This window comes from Rutilus rutilus (genome assembly GCF_951802725.1).
Source record: "Rutilus rutilus genome assembly, chromosome: 25".
Taxonomy (NCBI): Eukaryota; Metazoa; Chordata; class Actinopteri; order Cypriniformes; family Leuciscidae; genus Rutilus; species Rutilus rutilus.
In genome coordinates, this window is record NC_140229.1 from 17154150 (window position 1) to 17169695 (window position 15546).

At 38.5% G+C, this 15546-nt stretch overlaps 1 protein-coding gene across 4 annotated transcripts; it reads right to left on the reverse strand.

Moving 5' to 3' along the window:
* Positions 1-1316: 1316 nt before the first annotated feature.
* LOC311285146 (uncharacterized protein) lies at positions 1317-11041 on the reverse strand. Of its 4 annotated transcripts, none has more exons than XM_084400636.1 (5): positions 10554-11041; positions 10062-10261; positions 4006-6882; positions 3649-3723; positions 1317-2300 (listed from the first exon to the last, which is right to left on the reverse strand). In XM_084400636.1, the coding sequence occupies exons 2-5, from the start codon at positions 10070-10072 to the stop codon at positions 1778-1780; spliced, it is 3486 nt and encodes a 1161-aa protein (XP_084256762.1). In that variant the 5' UTR covers positions 10073-10261; positions 10554-11041; the 3' UTR covers positions 1317-1777. The 4 variants fall into 4 exon arrangements, with proteins under 4 accessions (XP_084256762.1, XP_084256764.1, XP_084256763.1 ...); XM_084400637.1 differs by lacking the exon at positions 10062-10261 and adding an exon at positions 3170-3214 and having other exon boundaries at positions 1321-2300; positions 10554-10902; XM_084400639.1 differs by lacking the exon at positions 10554-11041 and adding an exon at positions 3170-3214 and having other exon boundaries at positions 1321-2300; positions 10062-10220.
* Between the last annotated feature and the right edge of the window lie 4505 nt (positions 11042-15546).

Here is a 15546-nt window from a genome sequence, read left to right on the forward strand (position 1 = left end):
CTAATAAGAAATTACAGAAGAAATGTTTGTTAATAAATGGTTTTTGATTTAGGAGTAACACTTTACAAAAAGGTTTCATTAGTTAACATGAACTAATAACAAACTGCACTTCTATAGCATTTATTAATCTTTGTTAATGTTAATTTCAACATTTACTAATACATTATTAAAATCAAAAGCTTGTATTGTAAAGTGTTACAGATTTAGTCAATGACCAAATCAAATCTTATATTTAATCTTGTATTTCTCATTAGCTAAAATGTTATTTTTGACTAAATTTAGATGCCATTAAAATTGACAAAAATGTATGACATGAGAAAACTTAAAGGGGACGTGTTATGCAAAATTAACTTTTATACTGTTTTGAACATATGTGAGTCCGCAGTGTGTGTACAAAACCACCCATATTGTGGTAAAAGTCCATGTCTCAAAAAACAGTATCTCAAAATGAGCCATTCAGGAATGTGCTCCAATGTAACGTCACATTGGAACATATATAGCAGTAGGTATACTGTGTATTACACTGCTGTCACTTTAATACACAGATCTAATATACACATGGCATTTCTTTTCTTGCTGTCTACTTTCACAGACCTAACCGACTGTGTTTGTGAAATTGTGCACTTTGTGTGTAATTGACAGTTTAAAGGTGCACTGTGTAATATTTAGGAGGATCTGTTGACAGAAATGCGATATCATATACATAACTATGTTTTCAGTGGTGTATAAAGACCTTACTTAATGAACCGTTATGTTTTTATTACCTTAGAATGAGCCATTTCTATCTACATACACCGCGGGTCCCCTTACATTGAAATGTGCCGACATGTTTCTACAGTAGCCGTAAACGGACAAACGCGTTTCGTCAGTATGTTGTTCTTTATGCAAAGAAGCTAACTAAAGTCAGCGAATAAAACACTGACACAATGATGAACAAGCAACAATAATAATCGCAATAACATATCGTTTTAGTGAATAATTAAGTAAACCTAATTTCTTAATTTATCTTTGTAAAGAAACCTCATTGCTTAACTGGCTACTATCTGCTGTCTCAGACGACGACATCTTTTCCTGTCGGCCACCGTAACTTCTGTTGGTTGCAATTCGCAACCTCACCACTAGATGCCGCTAAAAATGACACAGTGCACCTTTAAGTGCAATAATATGTGGCAGAGAAATGAGTTTGATACTCACAGATTGCCACTGCAAACACTCTTACTAAAACAAAAACAGTAAATTAACATGATTATATTTGGGCATAAATCTTCTTTCTAAATCTTGTTGATTTAGAAGAAAAGAGACAAAACACCCATCTTTGTTGCATAACCTTGAATCTGTGGTTTATTTAGCAATAATTCAGCCATTGAAGCTCCATATGTCAGTCCCATCACAGTCATCTGGCTTTAACAGATGATAGCTGTCCATTTGGAAGATCAAAAAGGAAGTGATGTGTATCCTCATCATGTCATGTCCTAAAAAAGCATCTTAAGTGCAAAACCCTTCATGTTTAGTCAAGGCAAGCATATTGTTCATTGTCACTGTAGGGAACTTAGAATACATTTTTAAAGTAAATCTTGTGCAATAGCATTTGCCAAGGAAAACTAGTTTCATGGTTCAAAATCCTTGGTAGCTCACAGTCACAGAATGCCATGAAATATTGCTCCATTCCATAAAATATGTCAGACTTCAGATTGCATTTCGACCAAAAGGAGTTGTGACTCCGCATACCAGAGGGTTGAGAGTCATGCATGAAAATCAGATTCTTGGCATGATGTAGTCATTTTGTTTGGACTTTGTGTGGCAGCCAGCCGAACAGCTTCCTGCATAATTTCTTCCTCTTGATTTTGGCCTTGAACAGGCACTGATTCTCTGGGTGAGCCTGAGACTGAATCTGAGGCATAATCTCAGTCTGAGATTGAATCTGAGATATAATCTGATTCTGAGATTGAATCTGAGGCTGAATCTGAATCTGAGAGTGAGGCTGAATCCGAGATATAACCTGTGGCTGAGCCTGAGGCCGAGACTGAATCTGCGACGGCGAATGAGTTTGAATTTGAGACTGAGCCTGGATTTGGCACTGAATCTGAGAAATAATCTGAGGCTGACTTTGAGTTTGACTCTCAGATTGACTTTGGGTCATAATGTTGGCATTTAGCTGGTGTAATTTGTGATTGTGAATGAGTAAGGTGAGTAAAGAAAGAGATTCTTCATATCCTTCTCTCCTCTCTGGGGATGGTGGACACAGACTCTGGAAGAGCTCCTTGAATCTTCTCTCCTGTTTCCGGAAGTCATACTCCACACTAGCCCAAAGAGTGAGTAAAAAAAGCGGGAGAGAGAGAGAAGAGAAAAGGTAGGGCGATAGAAACGAGAGCATTTCAAGTTACTTCTATTTCTCATAGTCCATGCTTCATAGTTATGTTTTCCCTTTGGAATTAGATACATTTACACTATTGGTCAAAAGTTTGGGGTCAGTAAGATTTTTTTTTAATGTTTTTATGTCTCTTTTGCTCACCAAGGATGCATTTATTTGATTAAAATACAGTAAAAACAGTAATATTTTGAATCATTATTACAATTTTAAATAACTGTTTTCTATATGTCATTTATTCATGTGATGACAAAGCTGCATTATCAGCATCATTACTCCAGTTCTTTCCTCAATATCACACGATCTGTCAGAAATCATTCAAATATGCTAATTTGATGCTCAATAAACATTTATTATTATCGTCATTGTTGATAACACTTGTGCTGCTTCATAGTTTTTGAGGAAACTGTGACAAATTTGATATAATATTATATAATACATATAAAATAAAATAAATAGAATAACAAATTTTATTTTATTCTGTATACATTTACATACTGTACAAATATATGTTTGTGTGTGTGTAATTGCAAGTCAAATGTGTTTTTTTTGTTGTCTATTTTGTCTGTTATTTTCTCCCACTATCCAGACATTAATATTAATACAAATATTATTATAAAATATAATTAATAAATGAATATGAATTTCTTTATTTCGTTAGTAGAAGAAAATATTGTGTCTATGGAAAGAAATAGAATTTGAATCTAATTGTATCGAACTAGAAGACACACTAAAGTACAAAAGTTCATGCTTATAGGGATAGTTCACCCAAAATTGAAAATTCTGTCATCATTTACTCACCCGTTTTCGTTCCAAGCCTGTATGTCACTCCTTCTTGTGACATTCCTTCACAAAAGAAGATAAGATAAGAACTTTGGGGTCCAACATTGGACCCCATTCACTTTTGTTTAAAAAAAAAAAACATTTGTCAAAATATCTTATTTTGTGCTTCACAGAAGAAAGAAGCTTTACAGGTTTGGAATGACATGAGGGTGAGTAGATTATGACAGGAATTTTGGGGGAACTATAGGTAATACGGTAATTACACACCATACCGTAATTACCGTAATTACAAGATTTTAACTTGTAAAAAGCATGTGACCACTGCAGATTCATTTAGGCATTGATAGTGTTGCCATAGAAATGCATAATTCCTAGTCCGACGACGTTGACAGCTCAGAGCAGAATGTGTTGTCATCTTGAAATTACGGTAATTAAGACATGGTGTAAATGCAGCATATCTCTTTAAAATGGTTGGTAGTCTCACTGGGTGCTCTCACCTGTAGACAGCACATGCAGTCTTCTGACAGGTGGAACAGTCACTAAGGTCTTGGCCAGTCCGAAAACATCGCCGCCTACATAAATAGAAAACATGCAAGGAAAAGGATTTTAAACAGCATTGTTTTAGAATGCCTTTGGCCTTGCACTCACATCCATAAATTCATTTAGAGCTCATTTACAGACCTTATTGACCTACGCTTGGATATAAAAACCAAATGTACATCAAATTAAACCACGACTACCTTCTTTTCCTGCCGCTCCGCTCTGAGAATTTCTCACAATTACCTTTAACACATCCAGCACGCCAGTCACACTTGTCTATTATCTGCTAATTTTTGAATAACTCTGTCTCTCACCCTTTGCTGAGTGCGTGGCTCATCTCCAGGTCCTGGATGCAGTTGAGAAGAGTTGTGACTCTTTCCTTGTTGGATTGCAGACTCTCCTCTACCATCTCTAGTCTACGCTTAGGGTCCCGACGACTGCCACAGTGAGGCGATGCAGGCAGCAACCGGACCGCAGAAGCCGGATGGTCGTGCTCTAGGGAACAGTGTTCATTTGGGACAGACCCAAATGCTTCAGAATGAGATTCCATTTGTGTTTTTGAGTTCTGGAGATTCCCTCCATTCTGTGAGTGCTGCTTAGGCAAAGTGCCTGACGGTGTCAGAGGTGAGTTTTGGTTGGAGGCCACATTCAGGCCTCTGTTTTCACTGCCCCCCAAAATGTATTTAAAAGTTGGCGCTTGCGGAGGTGCAGAAGAAGGTTTGGGAGGTCGACAAGCAGGGGTCACAGAAGGAGGTGGTTTGTTTGGAGGCTGAAGAAAGTGTTGTGAGCCATTGATCATTTGACGTTCTGGTTCTGCTGCCTTCATTTCAGTTTGTTTCTTTGACTCTGTGTCATTCCAAGACTTAAACTCATTCCCATTGAGTGTTTTAGCTTGAGGAAAAGCTCTAGCGGAAGCGATGGCTAGTAATGAGGACTCAAGAGTGTCATTATTAAGCTGATTCAGGACAGAGCGTCTGAGAACTGTAGGCTCTGTCTGTCTTTGTGGCGTTTTCGAATGAACACACAAAGCGCGCGGGGCAGCTTTGACCCCGGGGCTAGTTTGAGAACATTCTTTGGTGTACGTTTGCACCTCCACCTCAGTCTGAGTGGTGGTAAATGCATTTGAGAGGTTCTGATGGTTGATTGTTTGCGTCGTAAGTGTTGCTTTCTGATGGGTTGACATATTTGGGGCATGTGAAAACAAGCGAGTGTCATTTTGGCTTTTTGACTCAAGATAAGGATGTGACAGTGCGTGTTTATGTGCGGATATACCCTGCAGTGATGTTCCGTTGGTGTTTGTTCGCTGAGTGGATGTGTGGGAAGCTTGCTTGTGCGTGTCGGCGGGCGAAAGAGTGCCGGTGTGTATTGACGCGTGACGTGATTCACCGTGAGGCCCTGAGAGTTTATGTGTGTGTGTCACCAGCGCAAAATGCAAACGTGAATCCGAGGGTGAGGATTCTGACTCTGTGTCAGCACAGATTTGCGTCCTGCTTTGAGGTTTAATGCCGAAATTTGTGTGTGAGCACATTGATGGTTTAGTGTGCGTGTCAAACTTGGACTCTAATCCATTAGGGAATTGAACCTGTCTGTGAAGGTTTGAAGCAGTGGGGGATATGACACCTTCATTCACACAACTCTGCACTATAGTTTGGTGTTTAACATTTGAATGTAAATGAAAACAGGTAGGAGATTTAGAAAGTGTACTTGTCTGATTCAATCGTGAGCAATTGCCATTTTGAAGTTTGGAGTTCTGTGGTGTGCTAGTTTGGGGGAATATCTGTGGTTTCAAAGTAGTTTGCAAAGGTTTGATGTGCATTTTATTTTGTGACTGGGTAAGCTCTGAGTGTGTGGGTGCAGCTTGGTTTTCTTGATTTGGACGTTTCTCATCAGGGTTTGGCTGGTGAGATGATCTTAAGTGGGTGTTCACATGTGGTATTCTGGTACTTGTCACCTGTGGGGCTGCTAGCTTCTCAGTTGGGCTGTTTTTGTGTGTTTTGGGAGGGTTAAGAGACACTGGTCTGCGGGGACAAGAGTTATGAGGTTTGTTAGCATTCGAGAGTGTGTTTACGACCTTTGTCGGAGCTCTATCCTCTTTCACGGTAACAGTGAGCGTGTGTGTATTTAGAGCTGATGAACAACCGGTATGATTAATGTGTGTGTCAGCACTAGATTCCCTCTTGACTGTGTGATGATTAGTGAGGTTTGATGCCTCACTCTGCTGAGCAGGCAGCAGAGATAATGGCCATTCCTTGTTTATATTCATGTTGAGATAAGAATGAAGGTTAGGGCTCATGGGGTGCTGCTCTGACTGTGTAACACTGCGTTCGGTGTGCCTTTCTATCTGCGTGTATTTCTGCATGTCACTCCCAGGGTAAAAAGGGGATGAATGTCTCGATTGGAGTCCTAGAGAACCAGCAGAAGTTGGAGGCGTGATCGCCCTGGATTGGCTGTGGAGTCCAGGAGGTTCTGTATTCTGCCTGCCCCCACAAGTGCTGCAGAAGGTCAAGAGAGGTCTATTAGGAGGTGAATGCAGAGGTAAAGTTTTTTTCTGTCCAGTTGTAGACTCCTTCCCCTCACTGATGTCACTGCTGATCCCGCCCATTACCTCAGAGTCAACCACACTCCCATTAGTGAAGTGACAATTCCGTCTCGGTTTCAGCCTGCTGTTAGCCACACCTCTTAACGGAGGACTGGTTCTGATTGGACGGTTATGGCACTGCACTTCTTCCCTGATGCTTTTACAAATATCCCTCTCCATCCCCTCAAAGGTCACACCCTTTTTTATTTTAGCCTCTAGACTTCTTCGTTTAATAATGATACTTCTTGTTTTTTCTTTCCCGCTATCTTCCTTTTTACCAGCCTCATTTAGGATGTTGCCATTAGGTGGCATGATCACTGTTTTTTCTGATTGATTTCTACCAGTGTCCCTATGTTTAACGCCCAGCTGCAATTGGTTGTTTCTCATTGCAGGTGATGTCTGAACACCGACGTTACAGTGATGAGTCAGTGCGAGGGCCGCCATACTACTGGTCCCATTTGCCACGGTCCTCCAGACACGTGTCCCCACAATGGCGGGCGCTCCGAGAACTGGCACCGGAGTGGTGTGATCAGCTGCCCGTCTACCCATCTCAAGTATAACTGGTCCAGGCAGACTTGAGTAGAAATCAATGCATTTGACGACTATGGTGCACCTGAGGTGGAAGGAGAAAGAGAACTCTTTAAAGTAAATAGACTGAAAAAGGCAGACAAAAGGTGAATAGTAATGAATGTTATTTGGACTGCAAAAAAACCCTGATACATGAGTCATACTTAAAGGGATACTCCACTTTTTTCGGAAATATGCTCATTTTACAACTCCACCAGAGTTAAACAGTTGAGTTTTACCGTTTTAGAATCCATTCAGCCGATCTCCGGGTCTGACGGTACCACTTTTAGCATAGCTTAGCACAGATCATTGATTCTGATGAGTCCAGTAGCATTTCTTTCAAAATGACCAAGAGTTTCAATATTTTTCCTATTTAAAACTTGACTCTTCTGTAGTTAAACCGTGTACTAAGATCGACGGAAAATGAAAAGTTGCGATTTTCTAAGCCTATATGACTAGGAACTACTCTCATTCCGGCGTAATAATCAAGGAACTGTGTGGCTGTACCATGGGTGCAGCAGGCGTAATGATATGACGCAGCGCCTGAAAATAGTCCCCAGCTCGGTAACTTCTTCCAACGTGAACGGGGCTAAGTTTGTCTAACCTATTAGACCTATTTTCAGGCGCTGCGTCATATTACGCCTGCTGCACTCATGGTACAGCTGCACAGTTCCTTGATTATTACGGAATTATTACGCCGGAATTCATTTTCCGTCGATCTTAGTACACGGTTTAACTACAGAAGAGTCAAGTTTTAAATAGGAAAAATATTGAAACTCTTTGGTCATTTTGAAAGAAATGCTACTGGACTCGTCAGAATCAATGATCTATGCTAAGCTATGCTAAAAGTGGTACCGTCAGACCCGGAGATCGGCTGAATGGATTCTAAAACGGTAAAACTCAACTGTTTACCTCTTGGGGAGTTGTAAAATGAGCATATTTCCGAAAAAAAGTGGAGTATCCCTTAAAAAAAAAAAAAAAAAAAAAAAACTGTGCCATTCTTGCTCTAAAGAAAATCTGAATTTATTTGTTTGTTTTCAGGTCTACATTTTTTTTTTTAATTCTCAGAAAATTCTATTAATTATAAGAATAATGACATTTTTCTTCTCTTTTGTGTCAACCCAGTTTAATTCAAAATGTTTTGGGGTTGTATGTGAAAAAATGGCAGTGATTAACTATATCAAATATTCTTGTGCTTTGTGCCAAGTATAATATGTATCTGTTAAAATGCATCTTTTTTTCCCCATAACAGAGAAAGATTGAACTAGATGAGGCCAGTATAAGTATAAACATAAAAAAAATAAAAAAATATGGACTTTAAGAGAAATGGCTCTCTGTTTGAATTATGTGTTATGATGTCACTCTCTTAAATATGTCAGAAATGCATTAAGTATTTTAGGAAAACCAATCTATAGTGTAAGCAAGATTTCAATAAACTCAGGATAGTCAAATATATATATATATATACGTAAACATGTTTTATATAACCCATGTAAATGTAATGTGGATGAAAGGTGATGTGAATTGTTATATTCAAATTAAAAAAAAAAACCTTTTAAACACAATTAAAGTTTTATTTATTTTACATACTTTTCAGAGTCGAATCCATCAGATAATGCGACTAAGTTCAGTATTCTGTAAATGATATCATTAGTCAGTCATGGGGACACACATTCATGTAGCACAAATGGCACTGTTTTCTGACAGTGGCCCACATACAAAAACTGCAAACTATAAACCATCTGCTACCGCCTGCAGTTAGTTTTGAAATGAATACATTATATCAAGACATTAAATAAAAATGTAAAATTGGGGTGCAATCTATTATGAGGTGTATGATGCAAAAAAAAAAAAAAAAAACCCCTCATGCTTCATAAAATAAACTCAATGCTTCAATAACAACTGTGCTGATTTCAGAGCACAAGACCTCATAATAGAATGTACAAAAGACTTTCCTGCCTAAACCACATGAATCCAATTTGGAAAGAGTAAGCAAAAAGATGAGAGAGAACAGGGTGAAATCAAAAGAACAGAGTGATATCAAACAGAGAGAGAGAGAAAGAGAGTAAAAGTGGGCTCTAACACATTCAGATTCCATTACCTCTGATCTATCTATTCAGAAAACTAATACGTACAGTTTCCAGAAATATAGAGAAACTGTCGTCTGTTTGCTCTGAGTTAAACTGTGTCAACCTGAGTGTGTGTGTGTGTGTGTGTGACTAATTAAATATTTCACACACTGACACACGTTTTGTTCTGCTCTGACCTAACTCTCTCTCCTTTCCGCTGTTACACCTGGCCCCCCTCCAGCCAGGCTCGGCTGCCCTCTCTCTCATTCAACACACCTTGGGCACCTTGATAATTTGCCTGACAAAGAGGGTGTTAATCAGCGACTGAAAGTAAATTTTCTAACGAACCACTCTAATAAGTGGCTGTTATAAAAAATGTGTGTGTGTGTGTGTCATTTTGCGTACATTTTAGGGACCAAATGTCCTCAAGAGGAAAGTGCGAACTCCACCTATGTGGAGACCAGCTCATGTGGAACGATGCTAAATATCATACTCAATCTAATATATACTAGTGTAATATATAATAATATATTAATAGATATGTTTTCAAAAACAGAAAAAAAGTTGCACTTTGTTGCACATGAATTGCTTCTTGTACTTGAAAAAATTTGACTGCACACTTAATAAAGATACAGATTAAAAAGTCGAATAAAAATATAAAAAAAGATATATATGTTTATATGTTGTACGTGTTTATATCTAAAATATTTTTCTATTTGTTATGTTATGATGTTATTATATATGTATATAACATATAAAAAAAATATATAATATATATATATTATATTATATGGATTATATATATATATATATATTATTTTTTTATTTTTTTATTTTTTTTTATTTACATTAGCAGTCACTCACTTTTTACTCCACTATCTTTATTCAGTGTGTGGAGAGTAGTTTAGAATTAAGTTTAAAAAATCAGAAGGGTTTGTTAAAGGTAGGATCATTACCTCAGGGTAAAACATTATAAAAATGGAAAGTTTAACTCCATGATAGAAAAACAAACATGTCATGTACGTATGTATGAATGTATGTGTTTTTAAAATATATCATCATGACATGAATAAATGGAATCATGGGACTCTGAAGTGTCACAATAAACTATACTGTGACTGTGAGCCAAACCTCGTCACTTTCCGTCATCACTTACTGTTTCGCCATCACATTTCCAGCGAACACACACACACATTCCCTCAGCCCCCAGCCTTGAATGTGCAAACATTTCAGATCATCTTGCTGTTCATTCCCCCTAGCATCTCTCTTTCTTGATGTTCTGTTGTGGATGTCAAGCTGACCCCTCTGGGTGGCACCAGGCTGTGGCACCACACATGTCAACAGCCTGAAGTCAGTCTAGGAAAGATTGTAGTCTATGAAGCACAAGACTCACAAGTCTTTCCTTCAGAAATCACAACAATCATGCAGCCTTTTATTGCAGTGAGAAAAAAAGGGAAATGGGATCAGTAAATGTTGCAAGCAGGATTCAAACTAGTATCGCCACAGCTCATGCACTAACCGCTGTACCACGGCTCTGGCACAACAACTACCCGATTTTAATCAGTATCAATGTTACATCATGCAGAAATCCCATAAAGACCACAACACAAACAATAGACTTTTATTTTGTACATACACAAGCACCTACCTTCAGTTACATCCTGAGACGCAAACCTCAGAGCTTCCTGGCATGTTGCAGGCATTTGTTTCTGTAGGTTTCAGTATCCACGAGAGGTCTTGTTGTCCAGTAAGTGGGTGCAGTGAAGAGACACTAAGATGACTCAAATCCACACATACGCTTGTGTTGAAACAGCACCTGCCTTGACAGTCACTCCTCTAGCTCTCCGCAGACAGTGATCATCCTCCCTCAGAGGCTGTTTGCTTCTCTCCAGAGGCGTCTGCTTTTTATTTGTTTTGATTTGCTCTCACCTTCACTTGCTGAGGCAGCAAGCACAAAGATGCATTGATCTGTGTCCTCAGCCTTGCGCACTCTCTCTGTTCCTCTGTCTCTCTCGCTTTCTCTCTCTCTCTCTCTCTCTCTCTCTCTCAAACACACACACACACACTCACTCTGAGTCACTCTTCCTGTCTGTCCCTGACCCTCTCTCGTTGTCTCACCCTCTTTCACATATGCATATCCAGTGCTGGGTCAAAGGCATCCTAAATTCAGCTGAAATTAGGCAGGGTGGAGAGAGAGAGAGAGAGAGAGAGAGAGAGAGAGAGAGAGAGAGAGAGAGAGAGAGAGAGAGAGAGAGAGAGAGAGAGAATGTTCTGCATGCCAAGGGGCCGTTTGAAAATTACCAACATAATAGAAAAGCAGATTGATGGATGTAGTTACGGTATGTATTTTTACATGAAATAAAATTTCCACTATAAAATAAAATGTCATTTGTTATATAATATGTGATGCATATTTGTATTAAAACTGCTGTAGGTAGGGAAATGCAAATAATAGTAGAAAATCAATGTTATTATGGGGGCGTTCAGATAAAGTCTGTGTAATACAATGTGATTTCTATTATTATAAAACTGCTGTAGGAAAGGAAATGCATAACTTTTAAAGTTCATGTTATTGTGAGCATGGTCAGATTTCTACAGATAATATATAAGAGTTTCACATCATATTAATTTAAAGGTTAGTTTAGACCAGGTTAACTGAGCCCACTTGACCGTCTCAAACATTTGTTTAAAGGTCTCAAAGTAAATGTCAAAAAAAAGGACGTCCATAATTCCGCTGATGTTATTTTTTAAATCTATAATCTACAGGTCTTTTTTTATTTACTTTGTATTGTTACTTATTATAAATAGCCAAAATAGCTTATTTAGCAATATATTTTTTTCACTACATGTTTAAAAGCTCAACACTAGATGTCACCATTTAACAACAATATGATCAGAGTTTCTGCAGATCACGCAGACAAATGTAATTCACTAAAACCACTGGAATATACCTATTCAGTCTTTTTCACTGATTCTGTTATGTTGCATAATACTAAAATTGTATTATCACATACCTTACAACAGTAAACAATGCAGATTTTTTTTTTACTCTTCTTTTAATCTATCCAACACTAAGAGGGAGTGATTGCTTCTGAAAGTCATTTGCCCCTCGCCAGACAAAATGTGAATTCGATTCATTTCCGACATTAATCATTTTCTGATAACTATTTTTTCAAACTCATCCTAGGCCGTTTGTCTGACTCTCATTAATTTTATTTATAGTATTAATTGCAATATTGAGGTGTTTTAATTGGTCATTTCGATTTTAGAAAATTCATCTTGTGATCGCTCTCCTCACAAATCAACTGTTTCTTATTTTGACTGGCATGTAGGCATTGAGGACTAGTGCATCTTTGAGCCTACATTCAGCATGAGTAAAATATTTAAATACTGTTCAAATCTGATAGGCCTACTCTTTACTCAAGTGCTATTGTAATTGATAACTTGTAACTAGTAATGGAGTCATTTTCACAAGTAAGGTCTCTACTTTAAGTAAAAAGTATGGTGTATACTTTCTACACCTCTGCAAAATTGGGTTTGCAAAAGTTTAGAATTTAAGTTGTTATAATTTTTTATTCATTTAATCGTTGTGGAGTTTTGGGTGTGGCTCATATTTACTAATACACTCACCTAAAGGATTATTAGGAACACCATACTAATACTGTGTTTGACCCCCTTTCGCCTTCAGAACTGCCTTAATTCTACGTGGCATTGATTCAACAAGGTGCTGAAAGCATTCTTTAGAAATGTTGGCCCATATTGATAGGATAGCATCTTGCAGTTGATGGAGATTTGTGGGATGCACATCCAGGGCACGAAGCTCCCATTCCACCACATCCCAAAGATGCTCTATTGGGTTGAGATCTGGTGACTGTGGGGGCCATTTTAGTACAGTGAACTCATTGTCATGTTCAAGAAACCAATTTGAAATGATTCGAGCTTTGTGACATGGTGCATTATCCTGCTGGAAGTAGCCATCAGAGGATGGGTACATGGTGGTCATAAAGGGATGGACATGGTCAGAAACAATGCTCAGGTAGGCCGTGGCATTTAAACGATGCCCAATTGGCACTAAGGGCCCTAAAGTGTGCCAAGAAAACATCCCCCACAACATTACACCACCACCACCAGCCTGCACAGTGGTAACAAGGCATGATGGATCCATGTTCTCATTCTGTTTACGCCAAATTCTGACTCTACCATCTGAATGTCTCGACAGAAATCGAGACTCATCAGACCAGGCAACAGTTTTCCAGTCTTCAACTGTCCAATTTTGGTGAGCTCGTGCAAATTGTAGCCTCTTTTTCCTATTTGTAGTGGAGATGAGTGGTACCCGGTGGGGTCTTCTGCTGTTGTAGCCCATCCGCCTCAAGGTTGTGCGTGTTGTGGCTTCACAAATGCTTTGCTGCATACCTCGGTTGTAACGAGTGGTTATTTCAGTCAAAGTTGCTCTTCTATCAGCTTGAATCAGTCAGCCCATTCTCCTCTGACCTCTAGCATCAACAAGGCATTTTCGCCCACAGGACTGCCGCATACTGGATGTTTTTCCCTTTTCACACCATTCTTTGTAAACCCTAGAAATGGTTGTGCGTGAAAATCCCAGTAACTGAGCAGATTGTGAAATACTCAGACCGGCCCGTCTGGCACCAACAACCATGCCACGCTCAAAATTCATTGGACATTAATTGGACATTAACAGTGTCTGATATATAGTTTTTAAATATCTTGGATCTGTTCATTAATTGTATTCATTTTGAAGTGTGAGAGACGACAGATGACAGTTGTTTGGCCCACGTTCATGACAAGGAGCTCTGGGGCCATAGTGGATCAAAAGAAAGCTCAAAACAGATACTCAAATAATAGCCTATCATTTGAAATTATATCATTTGCTTTGTCATGTATATCGAGGTCTGTATATATAGCCGCACAAAGCAGTGTTTGACACTTTAATGCGAATGAGAAACAGTGCGGGAACTGATGGATTTTTTAAAAGAGTTGTTACAGATCGCTGCTTACACACAGAATCCTTACTTGTCACACAATTTCTGAAACTTGACGCTCAAACACCAGAACCACACTCCAAATCTGCAAAACCATACACTAGGTCTCTGCCTTCGACTCATTTTTCAATTTCATAAAACACTTTTTGCAAACCACAACACACAATTCTCTGTGTAGCATACAAACATCTAACAGGAAGTATCTTGATTTCCTTTTTTCAAACACAACCTATCAAATTGCCACAATAATTCATCAGTGCCTCACACTAACTCATCACATGTGCAACCACTCATTGCTTTACTTACTGCAAAACCAACCAATCATGGCTTTAGGCCAAAGGTCAAGTTATAGGTTTTTCCGACTGTGTAATACTGTATTCACCATAGATATCATATAAAGGCTTGATGTCTTAAGGCGGAGTCACTTCCGGCATCACCGACGGCCATCTTACCACAGGGCTCTGTGAAGTAAGGTAAGTGAGCAGCACGCACACAAATCCTCTTATCTCGGTGAAATCTTGACGGATTTACAAACGGTTTGGTTTCTTACAAACGTCATTACCGTGGCTATAATTCTTTCATATGGAAGTCCATTTGTATAATTATTCATATGTATGCAGTTTCATAGCTACATCTCTGACGTTAATAACAAACCAAACCGTTTGAAAATCGGTAGAAAATTGAGCAAGTTATGGTTATTTAAAAGTACATGCACCATGTTACGAGTGAGCACCCTGTGGTAAGATGGCCGCCATGTGCGGACCTCCATTGGCCAGCAGCGCGGACGAGACATCTAGCCTTTATATGATATCTATGGTATTCACAACCACAAATGCTTAAAGTAAAAAAAAAAAAGAATTAAAAAAAAAAGGTTTGGGTTCAATCTTGCTTTTGTGTTTACCGTGAATTTTTCAACATCTCTCTGCCAATTACTTAAAATCTTGTACAGAAATGTACATAGGAGCTCATGAAAGAAGAGCTTTAGGTTTTGAATAACTGTGTATATGATATACCAACGCTATCTCACGACCAATTCGTACAAATTCGTACGAGTGATAAAAAGGTGGCTAATTCGTACGAATTCGTACGACCTCACTCGTATGAATTTGTACGATTTGTCTAAACCCACGTGATGGGTAGGTTTAGGGGCGGGGTCAGGGGTAGGTCATTCGTATGAATTCATACGAATTGGGCAATTCGTAAAATATGTACGATTTAGCAAAAATCTTACTAATTCGTACGAGTGAGGTCGTATGAAAATACGAATTAGCCACCTCGTAGAATTCGTACGAATTGCTGTGAAAGATTGCTTTTGAGATGTGTTTGTGATATTTTGAATGCAGTGCTTCATTTACCATGATATGTGAGGCATTTTGCATTTTGTGTGTGCAACTCTTGGATTTGTGTGTAAAGTTTTGAAAAAAAAGAGGCAAAGTTTTGAAAATGTGTGTAAGCAGTTGAAAAAAACTGTAAGCGCAATAAATCTTGACAAATAACTATTTTGTGGAGTATATTGACGTAAACACAATCATTATGTCTTAAATTACATAAACAGTTGGAAGGTCTTAAAGTGACAGCAGCCTAATATACCTACTGCTGTCTGTGTCCTTAATGTTAATCAAACAAGAAACGAAAAAGAGA

Excerpts from the sequence above, each read along its gene's own strand:
- LOC311285146 (XM_084400639.1), bottom strand. Across the intron at positions 3,724-4,005 it reads AGCCACGCACTCAGCAAAGG|GCGGCGATGTTTTCGGACTG; the intron begins GTGAGAGACAGA and ends CTATTTATGTAG. Across the intron at positions 3,215-3,648 it reads ACTGCATGTGCTGTCTACAG|GAATGTCACAAGAAGGAGTG; the intron begins GTGAGAGCACCC and ends TCTTTTGTGAAG.